This window comes from Lissotriton vulgaris, chromosome 3_1 (genome assembly GCF_964263255.1).
Source record: "Lissotriton vulgaris chromosome 3_1, aLisVul1.2, whole genome shotgun sequence".
In the NCBI taxonomy this organism is placed as follows: Eukaryota; Metazoa; Chordata; class Amphibia; order Caudata; family Salamandridae; genus Lissotriton; species Lissotriton vulgaris.
In genome coordinates, this window is record NC_141689.1 from 8,700,860 (window position 1) to 8,725,830 (window position 24,971).

Sequence of the window (24,971 nt, forward strand, 5' to 3'; positions counted from 1 at the left end):
AACTGTTAGATTTGGGGGTCTCTAGTTGGCACAGGTAGGTACTTGTGATAAATAGGGACCCTTGCCTCTAGTCAGGGTAAGAGGGTACACTCCTAAAATAACTCCTGCTCACCCCCTTGGTAGCTTGGCACGTGCAGACAGGCTTATCTCAGAGGCAGTGTGTAAAGCATTTGTGACCACATACAGTAACCCAGTGACAACACTACAGATGGACACCACACAGTTGTATATTAAAAATAAGTATTCTGGGGCGTGGCCAGGATGGCGGCGGAGTAGGACGTGTTTTTGAGTCCCTCCAGCGCCACACTCTCTAAGCAGTGTACTACCACCCTCTTGGGCCACCAAGACGCCTGCAATCCTTGCCGCTTCTGCTCATACGACTCCAGAGGCACGTTTGGTGAGATTTCTGAGCCCGCAGGCTCCTGATGCATTGCGGCTGCTGGGACGCCTGCGGTGCGGAGAGTCACGAAGGCCAGTGAGGGCCTTACCAGGGGGAGAGCTGCCAGAGAACGAACCACTTGCGGAGGGCTTCGGAGCCGGCGCTCCACCTCTGCACTTCCTGCCGATACCAGAGTGGGCGCCAGGTGATCTAGAGGCGGCGACCCCCGGCCCCCGTGAGTGTTGGAAAGGGGAGCCGGGTCGGGTGACAAAGGGCGGCAACGCAAGTAATCTAGCCCGGAGATTTCGGGCCTGTGAGGGGCTTCCGACCGGCTGTGACGCTCGGGCCTCATCCGCGTTACCGCTTTGGACTCTGGCTACTTGCGTGAGCGGAGAGCGGAGAGCGGAGAGCGGAGATCCGAGCTTGGCAGCAGTACGGGGTACGCCAAGTGGATCCTGGAGCTGACTGGGGAGGTCGGTGACGTGGATCGCAGTGACAGAGAGCAGAGGCCCACGTGGGAGCAATCAGCGGCCTAGTGAGCCCAGGATAGCTGGCCCGAGCCGGGAGGAGACTGGATCCGGCCCGCTGAAGGCTACACAAGGAGGTGAGCCCCAGCGACAGCGTGTGAACCTGTTGAGAGGAAGTAGCTGGGGCGTCCATACTCCCCGCCTGGTGATATTGCCCCCACCAGTGCAGACTGTCTGGAGTGAGGTCCGGAGCGAGGCCTTTCGTGAACTCCCACCGGGACCTAGCAGAGTGGAAATAGTGGGGCACAGGGAGGTGCCCTGTCTGTGGGTGCCCGCCCCTCCCCTGCATGATCGGGCCGGCGAGGAGAAAGCGAATACCCCACGGGTGCAAAGAGTGACCACCGCTGGAGGAAGCGCTCCGATCTGCAGAAGCCCTGTCATTCTGCCCTAAGGCCCGACGGAGAGCGTTGGAGTGTGGGGCCCGAGCGGCACAACAGCGTCGAAGCGCTGTGGAGCCACTGGGAGCGGCAGGGTGAGCTCCTATGCCCTATCGTTGACCTGCGATAGGGGGCAACTCTGACCAGCGGGCCTCCCCGAGTCTCTGAGAGCGGGCATAAAGCCACAGAGAACTGTGGCCGGTCGGCGACCTGCTGTGACACCGCGGGGCCTACGTCGGGGTGCCTACGCTCAGCCCCTGCCCTTGGGTAAGAGTGCCCGCACCTGGGAAGTTCCTGGGACACGTGCCGGCAACCATGGCGTCCAACAGGACAAAAAAGGACAAGCCTGGGAAGGATGGGATCCTGAAAGGAGCGGCGCAATCCGCCTCGCCCATCCCCAACAAATCCCCAAAAAAGGGTGAAAATGAAGAGCCTGCGACCAAGGCCTTTATGATAGAACTCTTCGCGGCCATTAAAGAGGGCATAGCGGAGCTGCGCTCACAACTGGACTCGGACCTGCGTGAAGTGCGGAGAGATGTGGATAGAGTGGGGGAACGGGTCGCAACGCTGGAAGAGCATGACGTGGGTACAGCAGAGGACATTCACCAGCTGCAGCAAGACGTGATTCGCCTGACGGAGCAAAACCTTGACTTGCAGGCCCACACAGAGGACTTGGAAAACAGGTCACGTCGCAATAATATTTGCATCCGCTCAGTTCCCTGGAAAGGTGAGGGGGCGGACCTGAGGAAGTATGTCGAGGCGCTATTTAAACGCATTCTGGAGGAGGAAGACACCCAGACCATACGAATGGACAGAGTGCACCGGGTTGGACTGCCACGAGGATCCCAAGCACCACCCCCGACATCCTGGTCTGTGTTCATGATTTCCAGCTGAAGGAATGGATCCTTAGGAAAGCACAAGATCTGGCTCCTCTCCAATTCCGAGATCACCACCCCCAGCTGTACCAGGATTTAGCGGCTTCCACACTGCAAAAGCGCAGGGACTTTAAGCCATTGAGCACATATCTTCAAGAGCAAAAAGTGCCTTATTCTTGGGGGCACCTCTTCCGTCTCATCTTCCGTTGGGAGAATAAATTGGTCCACGTGCGATCCTTGGAGGTGGCGATGGATCTTCTAGACTTGGAACGCCAGGACCCGGCGCCCAGGAACAGCGGCTCAACTGGCGGGCGACGACGGTGCTCCGCAGAGTGGCAAAGAGTGGGCAAACCCATGCAACCGGGGGGGCCAGACCTGTCGGCGAGGATGCAGGAGCGGGGTGCAGCGGTCGCTTCTGTAGTCCAGGTCACTGACGCAGCATCGGACCACGGTGAGGCAGCCTCATGAAACCGAGAGGGCCATCTGCAGGCGCCGGAGGGGACCACCACTCTGAGGTAACACTTGTGCTTTCTCTCCATGATCGTGAGGTGGCCCGACGGCGCGATCTGGGAGAACAGTGACTGGTGCCATGTCCCCCTGCCCCCGAGACTCTTCCTCTTTCGTTTTTTGTACTGTGTTTTTTCTCTAGGGGTGTTGGGGGGGTGGGAGGGGAGGGTTGGGATGGGCAGTGGTGGTAGCAGGGGCAGGCTTATAGATCGGACTCAGTGGAACTTGCCTCTTGACATGTGCAGGTGGTTGCTTGCTACACTTACATTCTGGAGGGGTGATGTGGGGGGAAATCGCCAACTTGGACACTCATCATGGGGGGCTGGGACACGCGGCCTCTGCAGAGCTGTACGGTAGGAATTTCCGATGCCGCCTTTAACCTTAGGAACATGGAATGTTAAAGGGCTAAACTCCCCTCAAAAGCGCCAAAAGATCTGGAAGTATATCAATGATCATCATCTGGACATAGCGGGCCTTCAGGAGACTCACCTGGCTAAAACGGAGGACTCGCGCCTTAAGCACAAAGCGTTCCCATTAATCTATAGATCCTCCGCCGCCACGAAGCAGAGGGGGGTGGCCCTTACGTTTCGCTCGACCCTACAATTCCAACCCGTGGTTGTACAGAGTGACAAGGAGGGTCGCTGGATCATGGTTAAGGGCCTGTTAAGGGGTAGACTCTGCACATTTCTTGTAATATACGCAGCTAACACTGGGCAGAATGCCTTTTTACGTACTCTGCTTCGGAAAGTGGTTGAGTTTGTGGAAGGGCCGCTGATTATTATGGGGGACTTTAACATGGTATGGCAGAAAGACCTAGATGGCACACACTCACAAAGGTCAGACATGGGCACGTTTTCCCCCGACACACAGCAACAGATCTCTGACTTGGGCCTCTTTGATGCTTGGCGTTTCCAATACTTTCAGTCCAGAGATTTCACCTTCTTTTCCCACGTCCACCGCTCCTATTCCCGGATTGACCACTTCTTCCTGAGCCAGTCACTTCGTGGGGATTTACGGGAGGCCAAGATCTTCCCACTATCTGTTTCTGACCACAGCCTGCTTGCGGTGGGGTTCCAATGGGGTGTGAAGAGTAAAGATAACCTCAGGTGGTATTTCCCAGCAGCCCTGGTTCGGGACAAATCCTTGTGTACCGCATTACGAGGACTTATCAACGAGTTCTTCACCCTCAATGATCCGGGGGATACCTCGGTCTTTACCACATGGAATGCCTTCAAGGAGTACCTTCGTGGACACTGCATAGCACTGAACGCTGCTCTTAGTCGGCAGCGCGGCCGGGAGCGGGACCAGCTAGAGGAGGAGCTCTCTTCCTTAGAAAAGGCACACAAGTAGAATCCCTCCAGGTTGGGACTTAGGCAACTAACGGCTGTCAGGGGTAAACTCCAAGCCCACTATACTCACAGGGCCGAATACACCCTGCTAAAACTGTGGCGACTCTCTTACTCCCAGGGCAATAAGGTGGATAGACACCTGGCCAGGCAGCTACGGGACAAACGGGAGCGAGAGTACATAGGGGGAATTCAAGATGCGCGGGTGGAGTGACGCATCAAGACGAGACGAAGGCGGAGCTCTTTGGGGCCTTCTACAAGGCCCTTTATACAAGGGATCACCTGGAGGCTACCGACCAAGCCGAATACCTGCAAGGTCTAACACTGCCTCTGGTCTCTGCGGAATGGAATGAGGCACTTTCTGCCCCCTTCTCCAGGGAGGATGTGCTGGCTGCCATTAAAGCCTTAAAACCCCACAAGGCTCCGGGGGCGGATGGGTATACGGCCATCTTCTATAAAACTTTCGCTTCTGAAATATGCCCCCCACCTCGTCCAGCTATTTAACCGCATGGCGGAGGAGGGTGACACCTCCCGCACAATGGAGAGAAGAACTTATCTCCATCATCCCGAAGCCCGGTAAAGACCCTAGTAAATGTGCTTCCTACAGGCCGATTGCCCTCCTGAACTTAGATGCGAAGCTCTACTCCTCTATCATCGCCCAATGGCTCAACAACCTGATGCCAGCTCTTATAGATCTGGATCAATTCGGGTTTATCAAAGGGCGCTAGACCCATGATAACACACGGCGGGTGGTACACCTAATTGAGAAAGCCAATAAGTTCAAGATTCCAGCGGTTCTGGTGGGCCTAGATGCCGAGAAGGCATTCGACAGGGTGGACTGGGGGTTCCTGTTCCGTACCCTGGCCGCCTTTGGCTTCTCCTCCAAATTTATCACAATGATACGAGCGAATTATCTCTCCCCCCGCTCCCGAGTGGCAGTGAACGGACAGTTCTCTCCCTTTTTCGAACACTCCAAGGGCACTTGGCAGGGATGTCCTCTATCACCGCTACTTTTTGCCCTTAGCTATGAACCTCTGGCAGTAGCGGTGAGAGCCAACCCTGACATCCGTGGCCTACCCTTTACGGGGGAGTCCCACAAAATCACTCTCTTTGCCGATGATGTCCTCCTCTCCCTCTCGGATCCGGCCCACTCTCTTCCCTATGGTGTGCAAGCAGCGCTGGTGCGCTATGAAGCAGTGGCGGGATTCAAAGTTAACTACGATAAATCTTATGTCCTCAACCTTATGATCCCCCAGTCGGAACTTCCCCACCTTAAATCGCTCACTCCCTTGCCGTGGACAGATTCCTCCATTCAATATTTGGGGATCCACTTGACCCCCACTTTGGGGAAACTGTACGCCGCTAACTTTCCTCCGCTCCTTGATAAGATCCAGTCCGATCTGGCCCGATGGAAACCCATGTTCATCTCCTGGCTTGGGAGGATCCACGTGATTAAAATGACCCTCCTCCCCAAGCTCTTATACCTGTTCCAGGCTCTTCCCACAGATCTCGACGGAGAATTCCATCGACGGGTGAGGCCCATGATGTTGCGTTTCATCTGGCCGGGAGGCCGAGCAAGCTTTTCCTTCACCGTCCTACGCAAACCACGGAAGGAGGGAGGTGTGGGGCCGCCGGACATCCAATTGTATTACAAGGCAGCGCAACTCCGCATACTAGTTGAATGGTCACAACAAGAATCAGAGAAGCACTGGCTGCATATGGATAGGAGCGTGGCCGGGAGAACGATCTGGGACTTGGTGTGGCGGCCCAAGACCTAAAAATGCATACCTCAGCACCCCCACTAGCACCACCTTGAAGGTCTGGGACTCTGTTTCTAAAGACGATAGATGGACCACCTTCCCCTCTCCCTTCACGCCCATACACTTTAATCCCGCCTTCCCTCCAGCTACACTCAAGGGGCCCTTCAAGGCCTGGAAGGACGGAGGTTGTCTAGCACTCACACACCTATTTCACAATTATGACCCGCTCACATTTGAGAACTGTTGGAGGGACTACGGGGTGCTGGAGAATGAGCGATACCATCACGCTCAACTACTACACTGGGCGCTCTCCCCCCAGGTGAGGGAGGCGGCAACTCGACCTCTCACGCGGTTCGAGGCCTTCTTGACCAAGACTACATCCATGAAAGGGGCAATTACTTTCATCTATGTTCTCCTCCTTACCACTACAGTTTCCCCTAGACCCCGATATATGCATATGTGGGAAGGGATCCTCCAACAAGACATCTCAGACGCCGACTGGACTCATCTATGGTCCGATATTGCCAAGTTTAATCATTCAGTGGAGCTTAGGGAGGCACATATGAAAACCATGATGGATTGGTACCTCCACCCGCCAAACTAAAACTGATTTTCCCGGGTACCTCTGATAGATGTTGGAGGGGATGTGGGTTCTTAGAAGACTTCCAGCACATCTGGTGGGACTGCCCGGTTATCCGACCGTTCTGGGAGGATATTTTAGCCCAAATTAGGGATATGCTGGGATACCCTATTCCTACCTCGATGGCTTCCACTCTGTTAGGTATCCGTGATCCTGATCTCGAACACCAGACTAGGGCGGATAAAAGGATCTTGTGGCTCAGTATTGGCGCGGCCAAAATTACTTTGGCTGCAGCATGGAAGAAGAGGGAGGCCCCGGCCATGTCTCTCTGGCACTCGAGGCTCTGGAGGCTGCTCAGTATGGAAAGGATGGCAGATATACTTTTAGACGATTTCAAGAATTTTGAATTTCGCTGGGGCCCACTGGTGGCGTTCCTCTCTAAGGGCCTACCTTCTGCAGTATGTCCACCTAGCATCCGCACTCTCCACTTGTTCCAGGTCTGAATCCCTGTCGCTACACGTCTGGTTCCTTGTCCTGTTACTACCACCACTGGGGAGGCGGGAGGGGGGGACAGTTCAGTTTGTTCCTTTGTTTGTTCTGACATCCCTCGTAAAGCTCCATTTAAATGGTGCGTGCCAAGCTACATGCCTTCGGCAGGGTCCCTTAGCACTCCTACCAGCTTTTTGTGTCCATCTCACTGGGGGGATTAACCGATAGACCGCATTGTATTGTCTCTGTACAACTGTGACTTCACAGCGACCTCTTCCCCCATGGCTTACCGAATGCTGTTAAGTGACATTTCCTTGGACGCTGGGCCTAGAGCACGAGACTTGAACACGATTACCCTTCCCCAATCTGTTGTGTCGACCTCGGATGACTATTCTGGCTACCCCCTGTGTGGAATGAAGTGCGGGATTGTCGCACGTTTATTTCTACTGGGTTTTTACTAAACGATTAATAAACATACTTTTGACAAAAATAAGTATTCTTTATATAGACTTAACGCAAAACCACAAACAACAAAAATCCACAATACTAAACTTAAGATGGTTGTTTTAGCTTAGTTCAGTTCAGTGCTTAAGATGCAACACTTTGTGTCAATGTACCTTACGATGTGTTGAGCTTCCACAACAAGTAATGTTGCAGCGATGGAAATGTGGCAAAGTTCCGGTGCAAAGAAATAACGACGTGAAGATCTTCCAGATGCGGCACGCTTCTTCGATGATGCGAGAAGTCTCGGTTTGATGTGCCAGCTGCAGCGGTGACACCCTTGTTCAGTGATGCGATGGCAGCAGCAGCGACACATTTCTTCCTCGTTGTGAGACACTTCTCCTGATGCGGTGCAATAAGACAGCTACAGCGGTGACACCCTCCCTTGGAGTTGCGACGGCAGCAGCAGCGACGGCGACACGTTTCCTCTTCGTTGTGAGACGCTTCTCTTGATGCGGTGCAATACGACTGCTACAGCGCCGACATTCACAATGCGACGGCAGCAGCAGCGACGGTGACGCGCTTCTTCCTCGTTGAGTCGAGTTTCCAGCTCCTTGCGACACACAGTCCATCAGAAGGTCCAAAACAGCAGCAGGCACTTCCAAAGAATTCTGGGGAGCTGGGGTTTGAAGTCTGTTGTCCCAGAGACTTCAGCAGGAGGCAAGCTCTTTTCCAAGCCCTTGGAGATCATTCACAAGTTGAAAGTAAAGCATACAAAGTTCTTTCTCCTCTGTTTGGCAGTCAGGCAACCACTGCAGGCCAATCCCCTAAGCAGCACTTCAGCTTAGGAATAGTCTCTCCTCAGTTTCTTTATGTTCCTCTCCTCAGCAGAGGTTTCTTCTTATTGTCCTAAAGTGATATAATTTCATGGGATCAGGGTTCCAATATTTATACCCCAAAATCCTTTGTTCTCTGAGGGGAGAGGGGCCTTTGCCTAGTCCAAACCAGTTCTGGCGCACTCTGTATTCAAGAATCCTTCTTTCCTTTCACAGTGCAGGGCAGAAACATCAGATGCCCCACAGGAGGTGGAGCCAGCATTGTGGAGGGAAAGCACAGCCCAGGAGCACTTTGTTGACAGGATTCCTTCTCTTCTTTCACTGTTCAGGGCAGATACATCAGCCGCACCCCTGAAGGTGGAGTCAGCAGTGTGGAAGGCAGGCACAGCCCTATTAAGGTTCAGGTGCAACTCATCTAGATGCAGATCTCTCTATTCACCACTGGGCTGACTCATTCTGTCTCTTGGAATCCCCCGGCCCTGTCACTCAAAAACACCAGACAAGGAATACACAACCTAGCAGAGGCAGGCTTTGGATAGTTAGACAAGAAAATACCTACTTTCTAAAAGTGGTATTTTCAAACACAGAATGTTAAAACCAACTTCACTAAAATATGTATTTTATCATTCTGAGTCCAGCCATACTAAACTCGAATTTCTACCATGTTCTCTGAGTCAGTTAGGATTATATGAATGTAATAATCTAACTGCCCATTCTGGCTTATGGAGAACAGGTAGCCTTGCAATAGTGAAAAACGAAAATGGCTGTATTTCACTATTAGGACTTGCCACACACACGAGGGCCTGTCCTACCTTATATTTACAATGCACCCTGCCCTTGGGCCTACCATAGGGGTGTCTGATATGAAGAAAAGGGAAGGTTTAGGGACTGGCAAGTGGGTGCACATGCCCAGTCAGCGTGACAGCACCAGACTGCACGCAGGCTCTGTAATGGCAGACCTGTGACACACCGTACAGGCTGCTTCTGTGGGTGGCACAACCAGTGCTGCAAGCTCACCAGCAGCATTTGGATTTACAAGCTCTGGGCACACTCAGTGCACTGTACTAGGGTCTGACAAGTAAACCAAACAAGCCAATCATGGAATCACTAATCCATACATCAAATTACAGTAGGGAGGACTTGCACTGTGGCACTGGACAGCAGTGGCACAGTGCCCAAAGCACCAAATACAAGCAGAAATACATGAGGCAACAGCAAAAATGGAAGGGAGACCCATGCCAATAGTGCCAAGTCTAACACGTGTCCCCTCCATCTGAAATGTGGGGAGAACTACCCTAACTCCTGGGAGTTCTCATCACTAAGGTGGAAAAATCTGGAAAGACCATCAGCGTTGGCGTGTTCTGTACCAGGGCGTTGTTCCACCGTAAGTCCATACCCTGTAGGAAATGGACCACCTCAACTGCTTTGGATTTTCACCACTCATCCAAATTAACCATCTGAGGGGCCTGTGGTCTGTCTGAACCCAGAAGTGAGTCCCAAACAGGTATGTCTCAGCTTCTGCAGTGCCCAGACCACAGCAAATGCTGCACGCTCAGTAGCACTCCACCTATGTTCTTGTGGAAGTAACCTCCTACTGATAAAGGCTACAGGTTGATCTAGGCTCTCCTCATTCATCTGTGACAAAACAGCCCCCACACCATGCTCTGAAGCGTCTGTCTGAACAATAAACTCTCTCAAGGGTGCAACAATCTTGCCATATCCCTTGACAAACCTCCTGTAATACCCTGTGAGTCCTAAAAAGGTCTTACCTCTGTCTAGGTTTTGGGGGGTTCCCAAGCCAGGATCGTTTCAATCTTGGGTTGTAGGGGTGCCACCTGGCCGCTCCCAACTTGGTGTCCCAAGTACACCACAGAACCATGCCCGATCTGGCAATTACTCACCTTGATTGTGAGGCCTGCCTTCTGTAGCGCCAACAACACTTCACAGAGGTGGCTCAGATGTTCCTCCCAACTGGCATAGAACACTGCGATGTCATCCAGGTAGGCGGCACTGAACTCATCCAATCCAACCAACACCTGGTTGACCAACCTCTGAAAGGTTGTAGGGGCATTCTTCATCCCAAAGGGCATAACACGGAACTGGAACTGCCCATCTGGTGTGGAGACTGCTGACCTCTCCTTTGCCCCATCAATTAAGGTGATCTTCCAGTACCCAGACGTCAAGTCAAACGTGCTGATGTACCGTGCAGCCCCTAGCCGATCAATGAGCTCATCAGCTCTGGGGATGGGTTGCACGTCAGTCTTCGTGACTGAATTGAGCCCTCTGTAGTCCACACAGAACCGGAGTTCGGGTGTGGCACCCAGCACGGCAGCCTTCGGGACCACTTGGCTGCCCCAAGGACTGCTAGAAGACTCAATCACCACTAGCGCAAGCATCTTTGAGACCTCCTCTTTGATGCAAGCCCTTACCCTGTCAGTTCACCCTGTAAGTTTTTTCCTTCACAGGTAAGCTGTCTCTTGTGTCCACATCATGGACGCACCAATCTGTGACACCAGGAACCAGGGAGAACAGATCAGAAAACTGTCCCAACAACTTGCGGCAGTCATTCTGTTGCTCATGGGTCAGGGTGGAAGAGAGGTTAACACCATCCACTGACCCATCGTGCTCTGTTGCAGACAGGAGGTCAGGAAGAGGCTCAGTCTCATTCTCCATTCCAGCATCTGTTCCTAAGAGCATGCCCACTTCAGACCTCTCTAAGTGGGGCTTAAGGCGGTTGACATGTAGGACCCTCAAGGGGTTCCTGGGAGACCGCAAGCCCACCAAGTAGGTAACTGGACTCTTGCGCTCCACAACCTCAAACGGTGCGGTTCATTTATCTTGGAGCGCGCAGGGCTCCACTTGGGCCATGACCCACACTTTCTGGCCAGGTTGAAGCTCTACCAGAGTGGCATTCTGGTCATACCATCGCTTCATCTCCTCCTGGCTGGCTTCCAGATTCGCCTCAGCTAGTTGCCTGAAACGCCTAGTCTGGTTCCTGAAGGCCAGCATGTAGCTATATACATCCTGGGGAGGTTTCCTGAGAGATTTCTCCCAGCCTTCTTTGACCAGACTCAGAGGTCCTCTGACTGGGTGTTCATTGAGAAGCTCAAAGGGACTGAACCCTAGAGATGTCTGTGACACCTTATGGTATGCAAAGAGTAGGCATGGGAAGAGGACATCCCACTTATACCTCATGGGTTCCTAAAGACCCAGTATCATGCCTTTCAGGGTTCGGTTAAACCTTTCAACCAACATGTTTCTTTGGGGGTGGTAAGGAGTGGTGACCTAGTAAGTATCACCACACTCCTACCACAGGGAATTCATATACTTAGAATTGAAGTTGCTTCCCCGGTCAGACACTTACCTCGCGAGGGAATCCCATTCGGGAGAATATTCCCATCAGTGCTTGTCCCACCACGGGGGCCGTCACTGCCCTCAGAGGTATGGCTTCTGGGTACCCGGTGGCATGGTCCACCAAGACCAAGATGAACCTGTTGCCCATGGCTGTCTTGGGGTCAAGTGGCCCCTCAATGTCAATCCCCACATGCTCAAAGGGGGTACTGACCACAGGGAAAGGCTGGAGAGGAGCCTTCTGCTTCCTCCCACTCTTTACACTTGCCTGGAAAGTTTGACATGTCCTGCAATGAGTGTCTGAACTCTTGCGCATTTGGGGCCAATGAATCTGACGGTGTTCCCCTCAAGGCCCTCGAGGCCTGTTCATTCTGTGAGTCATCTGTGGAATGCTGCGATGGAGCAGCAGCTCCAATCTGGAGGTGACTCCCCTCTGCTTCCAGCGGTGCAAAGACCCACAATTATCAGCCTCAGGTCAGTGACATGTAGGGTAAATGATGGACAAAAGGGGATTTCAATGCAGAGATTTGCTACAGAATGTCAATATGTTGGCCTCTCCAGGCACACCCCCATGAAAACCATAGTTAATCAGGTATTGTTATGAGAATACAGAACGTAAGATCAGCAAACAGCTCAATGATTGTACAAGCAATACAACAATTATTTCCAAATTTCCATTACAGAACAACTCTCCATCATTTTTCCAAGGGCTTCAGAGAAATTACAACACAAACACCAGGGCACCTCATAGTGCTCTGTCATTGCCGGGATACCTGTCACCAGCCAATTTCCCAGAGTTTTTTTTCAACTACCGGCATCACAGGGTAGGGCAAAAAGGTTTAGGACCACCATCAGGTCAGCCCCCCTCCTGCCAGCCCAGTGCTAACACAAAGTAACACCCAGCCAAGGGGTCATTCTGCAAAATCAGTTCAAATTCCTCCTTCCTCCAGAAGTGGGTGTGTGGGTGTTACCAAATCTCCAGGGGGGTAGCACGGAACCAATCGGAGCCAAACTTCAGAGGATATGAGAAGCACTCACGCAGTACCCACAGTCAACACACCAGGCACACCACAAAAGAGGCAGGACACCAGTTTGAGTTGGAAAATTAAGAAGTTTAGTATCTCCAACCTGCAAGGCAAAAATGCATCAACAGTGGTATCACAACACGGCGCCAACTGGCACCAGAGCCAAGTGTTTCAGGGGGGATTATTTACATGGGAAGTAAGGGCTGAGTCCGTGAGTCCATCTGAAATATAAAAAATGTGTCTAACTTGACATTGAACCTGGGGCCAATATGGCGGGGCCAACTCAGGCTCTCATCCTTAGTGACAGGCTGTAATTGCAAACTACAACATCAGCATAAGAACACTCTGTGCACTATAACTCCAACCCGACCCCTGTGAAGGAAAACTTCAGGGCATCACAGTAAATCCCAACAGAAAAGAACACCTGTAATAAATCAGCAATGGGATATAACCAGGGGCGTGGAATGACACGTCAGGCCAGCACCGGGGCAGAACACCTGCAGTAAAAGGGCACATTAACATTAGATATCGGTCTCATCACCTTAGGCCAGTGAGATGACCATCTCATCAGGGTAGTAGGCACCTTGTATGCAATTTAACCTTAGGCATACACATTACGCTGTCAAGTTCAAGTTCGAATTTAAAATTTGTATAGCGCACTACTCACCCAGAGGGTCTCAAGGCGCTTGAGGGAGGGGGGGGGGGTACTTTACTTATCGAATATCCAAGTTTTAAGTTGTTTTCTGAAGGAGAGGTGGTTCTGTGTGAGGCGGAGGTGGGTGGGGAGAGAATTCCAGGTCTTGGCCGCTAAGTAGGAGAAGGATCTTTCCCCCATGGTGGATCTTTGGATGCGTGGAATTGCGGCGAGGGCTTGATTGGACGATCGTAGTTGGCGGGTGGGGGTGTAAAAGGAAAGGTGTGTGTTGAGGAATTCGGGTCCTAGGTCGTAGAGGGCTTTGTGTGCGTGGGTGAGGAGACGGAATGTTATTCTCTTGTTGGCGGGGAGCCAGTGGAGGTCTTTCAGGTGACCAGAAATGTGAGCTTGGCGGGAGATGTCTAGGATGAGTCTGGCTGAGGCGTTTTGGATGCGTTGGAGTTTTTTCTGTAGTTTGGCTGTGGTTCCGGCGTAAAGGGTGTTTCCGTAGTCCAGTCGACTTGTGACAAGTGCATGGGTGACCGTCTTTCTTGTTTCGGTGGGGATCCAACGGAAGATTTTTTTGAACATACGTAGGATGTTGAAGCATGATGATGAAACGGCGTTGACTTGTCTGGTCATCGAGAGGGAGGAGTCCAGGATGAAGCCCAGGTTGCCTGCGTGGTCCGTTAGTATGGGTGCGTTTCCTAGGGCCGGTGGCCACCATTAGTCGTCCCAGGCGGAGGGGGATGAACCTAAGATGAGGACTTCCGTTTTGTCTGAGTTCAGTTTTAACCGGCTGTTCTTCATCCACTCGGCTACTTCTTTCATCCCTTCGTGTAGGTTGGTTTTGGCGGTGTTTGGGTCTTTGGTGAGGGAGAGGATCAGCTGGGTGTCGTCTGCGTAGGAGATGATGTTGAGGTTGTGTTGGCGCGCGATGGATGCGAGGGGACTCATGTACACGTTGAAGAGGGTGGGACTGAGTGATGATCCTTGTGGTACGCCGCAGATGACTTCGGTGGCCTCTGATCTAAAAGGGGGGAGGCGGACTCTCTGGGTTCTTCCGGCAAGGAATGAGATGATCCAGTCCAAAGCTTTTCCTTGTATTCCAACGTTGCTGAGGCATTGTATAAGGGTGCTATGACAGACTGTGTCGAAGGCTGCGGAGAGGTCAAGTAGGATGAGGGCAGCTGTTTCTCCGTTGTCCAGTAGAGTTCGAATGTCGTCTGTTGCTGCGATGAGGGCGGTCTCGGTGCTGTGTTTGGCTCGGAAGCCGGACTGTGAAGGGTCGAGGGATTTGTTGGATTCGAGGAAGGCGGCTAGCTGACTGTTGACGGCTTTCTCAATGACTTTGGCGGGGAATGGGAGGAGCGAAAGGGGGCGGTAGTTCTTAAGTTCAGTGGGGTCTGCTGTGGGTTTCTTCAGGAGGGCGCTGAGTTCGGCATGTTTCCAGCTTTCCGGGAAGGGAGCAGTTGATGACGTCTCGGAGATGGGGTGCGATGATGGAGTCTGCTTTGTTGAAAATGTGGTGGGGACATGGGTCGGTTGGCGACCCTGAGTGGATGGAGTACATCAGGCGGATGGTGTCTTCAGTGGTGATTGGGTTCCAGGTGCAGAGGTTGTTGGAGGGGGGTTCTAGTTTGGAGGTGGGTGGGGTGGACTGGTCTCCGAACTGGTCTCCAAAGCTGTTATGTATGTCAGTGATTTTGTTGTGGAAGAACGAGGCTAGAGAGTCGCAGAGGTCTTGGGAGGGAGTAATGTCGTTGGTGCCGGCGGTGGGATTGGTAAACTCTTTGACGATGTTGAATAGTTCCTTGCTGTTGTGAGTATTCTTGTCGAGCCGATCCATTAATGCTGATTTCTTGGTGGATCGGATCAGTTGGTGGTGTTTGCGGGTGGCGTTCTTGAAGGTGGCTAGGTTGTCAGTGGTTGGGTTTTTTCTCCAGGCTTTCTCGAGGGTGCGACATAGCTTCTTGGATTTCTTAAGGTCATCGTTGAACCAAATAATAATAATAATAATAAAACATTTATAAAGCGCCTGGCTGCACAAAACTGTGTGTCCCCGCGCTAACTGCTAATACAATACAAATCCAGAGGAGTAATGGCATGGAGCTCAGCAGAAGAATTACTTGCTAGGGAACAGAAGAGTTTTTAATTTTGCCCTAAATCTCATTTCGGAAGGTTCCATCCGCAGGTGGAGCGGAAGTGCATTCCAATACTTTGTGGCCAGGTAACAGAAGGATTTACCTCCCATTTTAGCTCTTGTGATTCGGGGAAGTTTAAATAACATCATACCTGATGATCTTAAATCCCTAATCGGGCGGTGTATGGTGAGAAGACTTTTCAGGTATTCGGGGCCTCTGTTCTGAGCGATACGGTGGGCATAGCAAAGGGTCTTAAATTTGATCCTCTCTTTAATAGGGAGCCAATGGAGTTTGGATAAGGCAGCTCTAGTAGATGTTTTTCTTGGGAGATCGAGCACCAGTCGGGCTGCTGTGTTCTGTACACATTGTAGTTGGTGAAGGCCCTACCGGCTGAGACCTATCAGGAGGGCATTTCCATAGTCCAGATGAGGTGTTATCAGAGCATGGACTATGGTTTTCCTGGCTTCAGTGGGAAGAAGGTCAAGTACCTTGCGAAGAACTTTTAATATGCCAAAGCATTTTCCCGTTATTTTATTGACTTGGGTCTTACCGGAGAGGTCGGAATCCAGCATAACGGGGCTTTTCTGATACCTTGCTTGATTTGATGGTTTTTCAAGGGTGCTAATTCGTCAGCGCTGTGGGTGATCCATTGTGTGAGGTTGGTGGCAGCTTGGTTTGGGTTCGATGATTTGGCAGGAGGGTTTTGGTGAAGCGATGTGAAGAGCTGGTCGGTGGTAATATTGTTCCAGTTTCTGCGGGGAATTGTTTGTGGGTGGTTGTGGGTTGTGGTCTTTTTGTAGTTGAAGTGGACGCAGCTGTGGTCCGTCCAATGGAGAGCTGTGGTGTGATTGAAGGAGATGTGCATGCTGGAGGTGAAGATTGGGCCAAGCGTGTGCCCGGCATAGTGGGTGGGGGTGTCAACAAGTTGTTTGAGTCCGTGATTGGCGAGGTTGTCCAGAAGGGTGGTGGCGTTGCTGTCGTTGTTCTTTTCCAGGTGGAAGTTGAGGTCCCCACCCTGGCATCTAACACATTGTGCACCTCACCAGTGCGTACATTAGGCTCACTTAGGCAGGTAAATAACATCCGCAGGGGCCCACAACCTTATTGGTATAACAGCCTGGAATCAGCGTAGGATCCTCTAACAGGCATGAAGCATTAATATACATTGGCATCAGTAACGGTAGTAACTGGTCACAACCAATCAAACATTTCCTATAACCTGGTTACTGTGCAGGAATAAACATTTCATTAGGGCAACCCAAAGGTCTCCTCAGGTGAATAACGCATGGGGGGTTCCTACCATTAACAGGGGCATTAACACTTGCGCCACACTAACCCAAACACCAGAGCCTACACTAGCTAGCGTTTACCTGGACCCCTAGACAGGGGTTAACTAATGTCTTGGCCCAGTTCAGGGGCCTGGCAGTCCCGCAGGTACTTCTCACCGGGGGCCCTGGTCTTCCTTAAGGCAGATTCCCAGAAAACGGGGAGGAGCGAGCACCGACCCTGTGCTCCGACACACACCCCCAACTCCCCTACAAGCAGCCCCACTCACCGGCAGTCCAGAGGATGACCCCTCTTCCCAAGCAGGGCTCACTCTCCTCAGTGGCTGGTGCGGGACTTCCCTGTCCAACCGGGAGCCCCGCCGGACACTTGCAGCACCTTCTCGCTGCTTCGGGTTTCACCCGGGCCCCTCCTATCTCACGGGGACCCGGGGCTTCAAGGCGGAAGGGGCAGGTACCGGCGATGTGCCTCGAGGCCCCCGCCGCGCAGCACTCTCTGACGGAGCTCTACTCACAACCGAGGGCTCTCTTCAGCTTTGAGTCGGAGGGGGGCAGGCACCGGCAATGTGCCTCGAGGCCCCCCTTCCTCTCCGGGCTCTGGCCGCAACACTCAGGCTCTCCCTCACTGCGGCGTCACCCGGGCCCCTCCTCCTCACGGGGGCCCAGGGGGTTCAACACGGCCTCTGGGCGGCACAATCGGGGCTCCCTCGTCCTCACGGGAGCCCCGCAGTCTCTCTGCTCCTCCGGCCGCCTCGGGACGGGAGGCGGGGCTGGCACCGACAGTGTGGCCCGGCCCCGCCTATCTCACCGGCCCCTCACTCAGGGGCACAGACCGGCGGGGTGGCCTCCCGCTCCGGTCGCTCCTAATCGGGGCTCCCCCTTGACCACGGGGGCCCCGCAACAGCACTTCACCTGGGCCCCCCTCCCTCACGGGGGCCCAGGGCTTCGCGTCGCTCCTCTTCCTGGGCTGCCGGCCGGCAGCCAATCCCTGCGCGGCCTCTCAGGGGCACGGCCGCGCAGGCCAATCCGTGCACGGCGTTGGCGGGGGCAGGCCGATGACGCGGCCGGGCCCCCGTCACGTGATGCGGGTGACGGCAGCCTCAGGGCCTCACGCGGCCCTTTCCTCACTTCGGTGGCCCTCTCCTGGCACCGTACAGTTTCTCAGGGGCCCCTTCCTCACCTCCTGGGCGCTCCTTTCGCGCTGTGCTGGCGTAATTCATGGTCCCTAATAGTGACAGGGACCTGGGTGGGCCCTCATAATTCAGGGGCCCCGGGGACAGCAGAGGGGAGTGGGTTTTTAGGGGTGCAGGGCCCAGCTCACAGGCCCATGTGGCGGTAGCACCTCGCAGCAGGTCCCCTCTCTTTCTTGTCCCAGCTCTGACTGACTCTCTGGTGGCACTTCCCCCTTACTTATACCCTCCTCCCAGGCAGTGCCAGAACCTTCTAGAATGTTGGCAAAGCTGGCCTCAACTGGCTCAAGGGGAAGGGGTGAGCACCCTGGGTGCCAGGCTTTCCCTCCAAAAGCTAGGGGTGGCTGGGTATTATTATCTAGACCGCTGACCTATGCCAGTCCAGTGGCAAAACCCATGGCCATGGCATCCATTTTAAACACAGAACATTTCAGTCAGGTGCATTTTACAATGGGGGGAATTTACAAGTGCTCACACCATTACATGACTTCACATGTTAACAAGGTGTCTCACACCACTCATGGCCTATACAGGTTTAATCCCATGGGGGAGACATTTCCAGATTAGGGGGGGCAAAAGCGAAAAATTTCAGGGGAAAGGCCAAGTCCAACACTGGTGTGCAGTGGAGAGAAAAGAGGTCGATCCCTTACGCCCAGATGCCTAAAATGGCCCCGTCCTGGGCACCTCCTGATGAGGTCATGACCTTCCTTTGTGGCGAAACACATACAACGAACTCCTCCCCGTGAGTCCTGCCCGTGCTCTGACTAATAGCGCCCCTTCCGCTAATTGCTGGAGCGCCTGGCCAGAACATACATTATTATTTACAGAAAACTGTTGTAACATCAGATGTCATTCCCACATTTAAGAACCAATAAGAAAACGGTTCAGTGACATAACATCGAGAACATAAATATTGTGCTACATAGATACCGTGTCAAAAATATCAATCACAAAAATTGCGTTTTCCTGTATATATAAAGCTAAATACAAAAATATCAAAAAGAATATTGTTTCACAGTAATATCATTAAAAAGGCAAAAATATTGATTTTAAATAGAAATATATAGGTTAAAATAGTAAATATTCAATATTTTAATATGTACAATCACTGTAATGTAAAATACATACATTTAACTAACCTTTTACACTATATTTAAATATATACTTACATAAACATACACACATAAATACGTAAACATTTATATTGCTGCTCCAGAAACAAATATTAGAACTGGGATTGACCCCCTAAAACTATCTAAAAGGTGTATTTCTCTTAAATAATTATCTGACCTGTTTTAACAACTGAAATTGCCCGTTTTCACTTTGCACATGTACTTTATTTGTAAATAACTGATTGGTACTTCTTTGATGAAATCATGGTTTTAAATTCCCTCCAATTGTAACAAAGACTCAATTGACCGGCCTCCAAGAAATATTTGCGCTACCATATTTAACTGAATTTGAATGGCACACCGTATTCCTACAAACATAAAAGCCAACAATTAAACTGTAATTGAGATAAAAAAGGACTACACAAGTAGCATAGTTAGGTAAGTAATAAATAAAGCAATTATTTTTAAATAAATAAATACATTTGAATTTATTATTACTTAAATAACTTCCCACCCTATTCTCCTACAAACACAATAAAAAACACACCTATTATATAACATAATCAAATTAATTATTAAATAATTTACAAAATTATCATAACATTTTCAATAAAAATTAATAATTAAATAAGAATTCATTTTTACTTAATTAGCTACACACCCTATTCTTCTACAAAGTAAACAACCACACCTAAAATGTAACTTACAAAATATGATAATTACACAATTTACATTATTAATAATCAATTGAATAATTAATAGGACATTCATAATTTTAAAATTAACAATTAAATTAAATTTAAAAATAACTAAAAATGACAAACTAGTGTTGAAAACATAAACAATTATACAAACAATTTATAACATACATACAAAGATAATTAAAACAATATTTTCTACAGCTATATTTCTGTAAATGATATTAACAGAAGATATTTTTCACAACGAGATTACTTTAAAAAATCGATATTTTTGTAAACGATATTCCTGCATCGTGATATATGTACATCATGATATTAAAAACTCGATATTGGTGTGGCTCGATATTTTGTCCAAGTACCCTTGTTACGTTGCTTTGGACACCTTATCAGTCCAACCAGCTCTTCTCACGAGTGGCTTCTCTGGCTGGCACATTCTTGGAGTGGACCTGACTATCACTCGTCTAAAACATGCTAATAAGGTGTGCTGTAGCTAATGAAGAGGTCTGGAAAACAACGTCTGCAGTGGAAAAACACATCATTTGTCTTTTCCTGCCTCACTGTGGGCCTTCGGTTCTGGTTTGCTATTTGCTACATGCGTGTGGGGATAGGGACTTGTAACTGTGTCCCATAATCTTCATGTGGACTTGTCTTGGTACAGCTCTCTCTCTCACATCTTCACGTCCATCCGTACACCTTCACCTGCAGTCATGTGACCCTACCAATGAAAGGGGAGTTGAGCGCATGTGCCCTTGATGGAGCGGGGGGTCTGAATGTCAAATGCTGTGTGTAATCATCATACAAACCCCGTCACTGGCCATAGGAACCTTTGTTGGTTGACGTGTAGAGATATTTAGGAGTAATCATTTTAATAAATGTTCATAAACAGGGTGGACCACTTGGAACTCCATAGGAAATAACAAGGAGAGTGGTGAAAGTTTAAAAGGTTTATGAAGCTAATTTTAGTCAAATGAAGGCCATTAGTCTTTTTTTTTTTTAGAGTTTTATATAGCGCAAACTAGACCCGAGAAATTGGGTATCAGAGCGCTTTACATGAGCACAAGTTTCGTTACAGATGGACACATTCCTTTTTGTTAGGCACAGGGAGATTAAGTGATTTGCCCAGAATCACAGGATGTTGAGCGTCGTTACTGAGACTCGAACCCGGTTCCCCAGCTTCAAAGTTGAGACTCTAGCCATAAGGCTACATCCTCTTCCCTGTATTCAAATTGTATTCATCATCATTCGAAAGTTAAATGCTCCAAGACCCGATATTTCAGCACAAAAAAGAATAGGACATTAACAATTGAGTATGGAACACAAAATATCCAAAAATTGCATAAAGGAAATTCTCTAGTCGAATTTAAGCAGATGAAATCAGGAGCGGGCATTAAGGAAAGGGACACAGGGTGAGAGCAGCATCAAAGACCAAATGAAGATCACTCATTGGGAGAATTGAAATGCTTCAGTAAAGAACTTCAGCGAATCGGGATCAGCAGAGGTGAGAAAGATCTTGTTATATATCCAAGTTAGGCCTATGTAGCAAACAGCTTATTTCTTACATTGTCCTCGTAAATAACATTTTCAGCTGTGACCTTTTGCACATATTTGAATGCACTACAATGTTGGGTTAGATTCTCTGAAACTAAACTTGCTTTCACGTCTAGCTTTGCAGAATATTATCACAACGCCTTGAACATCATGTACAAGGTCTTGTTTCGCACTATGTACAATTGTCATGACTATCTTCATCCACCGGGCGACGGGGCTATCTACATATCCATAAAATCACAAATCTATACGCAACTCGCAAGGCTGCTTTCTATTGTAAAAGATGAGCATCCCAATAGATTAGCAGAGGAGGCACTTGCGCTGATACCGAGATCCCTGCATGCTGAGAAATTTCCACACAACGGTCTGACATCGTGTGAGGGGTGTCCAGTTTGGGACCAAGACGGGATCCTTCACTCTATCCCATCAGGTAATGGGGTTGATTTGTCCCAAGGGGGGATTATTGGCTTTACATCTATACTCACTCTAGTTACACTTAAAGTAGGGTTCGCATCGTAGGAGTATGCTCGATTACTGCCTTGTTTTATATGCCTGCATATATGCATTGTTTAAGCACCATGGTAGAACTATATTTACTATTTACGCTATTGGTGCTTGTAATCACTTTCATCTTTTCTGTCTACTAATCATTGCAGCACACGTATTTTATGCTAGAATAACGTTGGTTCAATAGATATTATTGAAAACGACCCACTGTGTATTCTTTGTATATTTCTCTAAGAATAAGTGAGCACGAGTGACTTAGTGAAAGGTTCTGTTCTGTTTCCACGATGCCTGAGGGATCATCGTTGTCACGTTCAGTGGTTGCCAGAGTCCATTCGCTTCCTAGTTAGGTTAGGGTGGTGGCTTATGGTGGCACTGTGAGCTAGCTGGTCTATAGGCCAACACATCCTGCGGGGGTGTCCAGAATCGGCCGTGGCACCAAGCTCATAGTTTATGTTGTCCAAACAATGCAAAGATCCTGCAGACTGGTAAGAACTACACGTATATCTTCCCCCCTCAAAGTCAGCAAAGCATGTCCTTGCCTAGTCTAAGGAACACAGATTATCATTAATAGACGTTGCTTTGGACACAGCTCTTCTCAGGCTGGCAAAACATCTTCTTTTCCCTTTCGGTGAGACTATAATGCATTGCAGGGTTTTACAAAGTCAGTCCTGGAGGGCCAGATCCTGGCCAGATTTTTAGCATATCCACATTTAGATAAATGTAGTTATTTTTAAAATCTGCCATTGATCCGTCCCTCCAGGACTGACACTGGAGAACCCTGGTATAATACATAACAATAAACTATTCTCTAGGTATTGGAGGGGTCTTGGAAAACAACTGACTGTTTGAATATGTGTGACCAAATGAATGGCACAAACCTAAGTAGATGTGGTTTTAAGTAAAAGTATTATTCCTTCCTCAAATTCTTCATCAAAGGTAAGATTTATGACAAACATTGTTATTTTCTTTCCACTTAAAGGAAAACAGGAAGAGGACCGAATATGTGAAGAAAGGAGACAGGCGGAGAGAGCAGAAAGAGAGAAGAGGATTTGGGAAGAGATCGAAAGAGAAAGCTGCGCCCTAGAGGAGAAGCTGGAGAAAGATGCAAAGTTTGTCATGAAGAAGAGGCAGCAGCGAGAGCAAAACCATGCTGAGGAGTGCTCACATGTCAGGCAGTATGTGACAAGAGGCAATGCTGGTGACATTGAGACAGACGAGGTAGGCTACACCCCACATATATGTGACCAATTCTGCATTACATCCGCATTTCCTATTCCACCTGCTTCTCTGGGCGAATAAGCCAACCTTAGGCACAGTAATCGTAATCGTGGGTAATCGTGCCCTTTACAAATACACTCAACACAACATGTGTAAGCAATGAATTCAATGAGGGCTGACCTCAGGAATGAGTGAGCTATGTCAGGTCAATAATGCTGTTGTCTCTGGAACCACAAGAACCAAGGGGCATTGTAGGAGAGTGGGGTCTGCTTCCTATGGTCACCCCCACTTTTTGCTTTTGCTTCTCTGGTTTTCGACTTAGATGTGGCTTTGGGCCTGCTAATCAGACCCACAGCCCAGATGCACTCTATCTAAATTCACACCATGTACTCTAGGTACATCCACAATTGGGAATTGGTTCAACTTATCAGCCCCTGTACAAGTGTACCCTAGGTGCCCAGGGCAAAGGCCTACCAGGGGCTGCAGCATGTATTATGCCACCCCTGGCTGGCCACTCAAATAGACACAACTGGCTGATCACTCAGCTGGGGCAAGGTCGTGTAATCACCCCTTGCTTAGGTATAGTATTCCTATATCTACCCTTATATATAGACACACAGTAACCTATAAGTCACTCCTATGGCAGGCCTTAACAATCCTGGAGGCAGAGTGCTTGGTTATGTGTGAGATGGTGCTCTAGCATGAGCTGAGCCACTCTGCAGCTTTCAGAACCATGTCCTTATAGCTGTTCTATGATATTGCCATACCATATACTCTTAAGTGCATTAAGTGCATTTTGAACCTCGCGGTTAAATGCTAACTTTGGTTTGGCTTTATCCAAACATGTAGTGTAAGTTGTCATACACTTTGAAATACTACCCCCTGGCTACAGGGGTAGCATTCCACCCTTCTAGAGGGAGAAGACATGTTGTCGCTGACTATCCCGGTTAAACTTAACCAGAGCCCCAGCGTCACAAAATGGACGCTGCTGCCACCGACACAAGTCTGACCTCCTGCACTGGGAGTCCTTCCAGTCACGGAGGTTTGGACAATAGGTTTCCTGCCTGGAGAGGGGCGAGCACCACCCCAGACAGGACTTTGCGTATTGGCACAGGGAGGGCTGAATAGACTGAGATACTGCCTGAGGCACACTAGGTGCTCCATGCATACCCCAGTTCAAACCGGTTGCTGGGGCACTTCAGCCCAAGCTCTGGCGCGAAACTGGACAAAGGAAAGGGGGTGTAACCACCCCCCTTCCTGGTCCCACCCATAGGAGGGACCTAGAAAGTAATCCAGCCCCTTTTAGTTGTATAAAGGTAGGAGCTGAGTCCTGAGACTTTAGATTAATCCTGAATCGAAACTTGACACAAAACTCTGGACCTTCGACATTCTGTTGAAGCTGAAGGCTGAAGAATCTCCCTTGTGGCCAAGGAGTGACGGCCCTGGCAACCAGGCACCATCCAGCAAATCAACGGCTTGCTATGTCGATGTTCCCGCCGGAACCCGAGCACAGAGCCTGACAATACCCAGACTTCCAGACCTCTCTGACCCTCTCTTCACAACTGCAGCATAGCTGGGATCCGTGGAGGCGACGAGACAAGTGGGACCGGTGTGGTGATCTGTAATGTGTACTGCTTGTTGTCATTTGATCACTGAACTCTGTGATGTCATCTATGGGGTTTCCGTGTACTGAGGATTCCACCCCAGTGTTCCCTGTGTGGCAGTTGCAGCTGCTGTGTCTTCCCTTCAAGCTGTTCCTCAGCTGTCTTTTCAATCTTCACAACAACATCCTCGTGTAAATCGTTCTGAAGCTCAGGACCTTTTTACTTCTACAAACGACACTCATGTGAGTACATTTACAAACTTCATTGTCTGCTGTACATGTTGAGAGCCGTCACAGCCGCCGGACTTCCGTTCATTTTTCCTGCCATTTCGTTATCATTTATCAATTAAGCCCGAGCTGCGCTACGTGTGACTTTCTCTTGTGCCAGTCTATGAAATCCAACGGAACATTGTCTCGACCGGCTGATTTCACCAAGACTTTTCCTCCGCTATTTAAGTCTTTCTTACCTTCAACTCTGCTCTTCCAGCGCTGCGTGTTTTCTCTGCCACTTGTTCCTCTCCTTCCGAATTGCTCTTCG

General features: G+C 50.0%; 1 protein-coding gene across 1 annotated transcript in view; it reads left to right on the plus strand.

Annotated features, from left to right (window-relative positions):
• LOC147725809 (uncharacterized) overlaps window positions 1–24,971 on the plus strand; it is a 403,274-nt gene that overhangs the window by 154,367 nt on the left and 223,936 nt on the right. Inside the window, exon 3 of the mRNA XM_086959986.1 lies at window positions 22,592–22,830. Within this exon, the coding sequence (XP_086816112.1) occupies window positions 22,592–22,830 (239 nt within the window). The remainder of the gene's footprint in view (window positions 1–22,591; window positions 22,831–24,971) is intronic.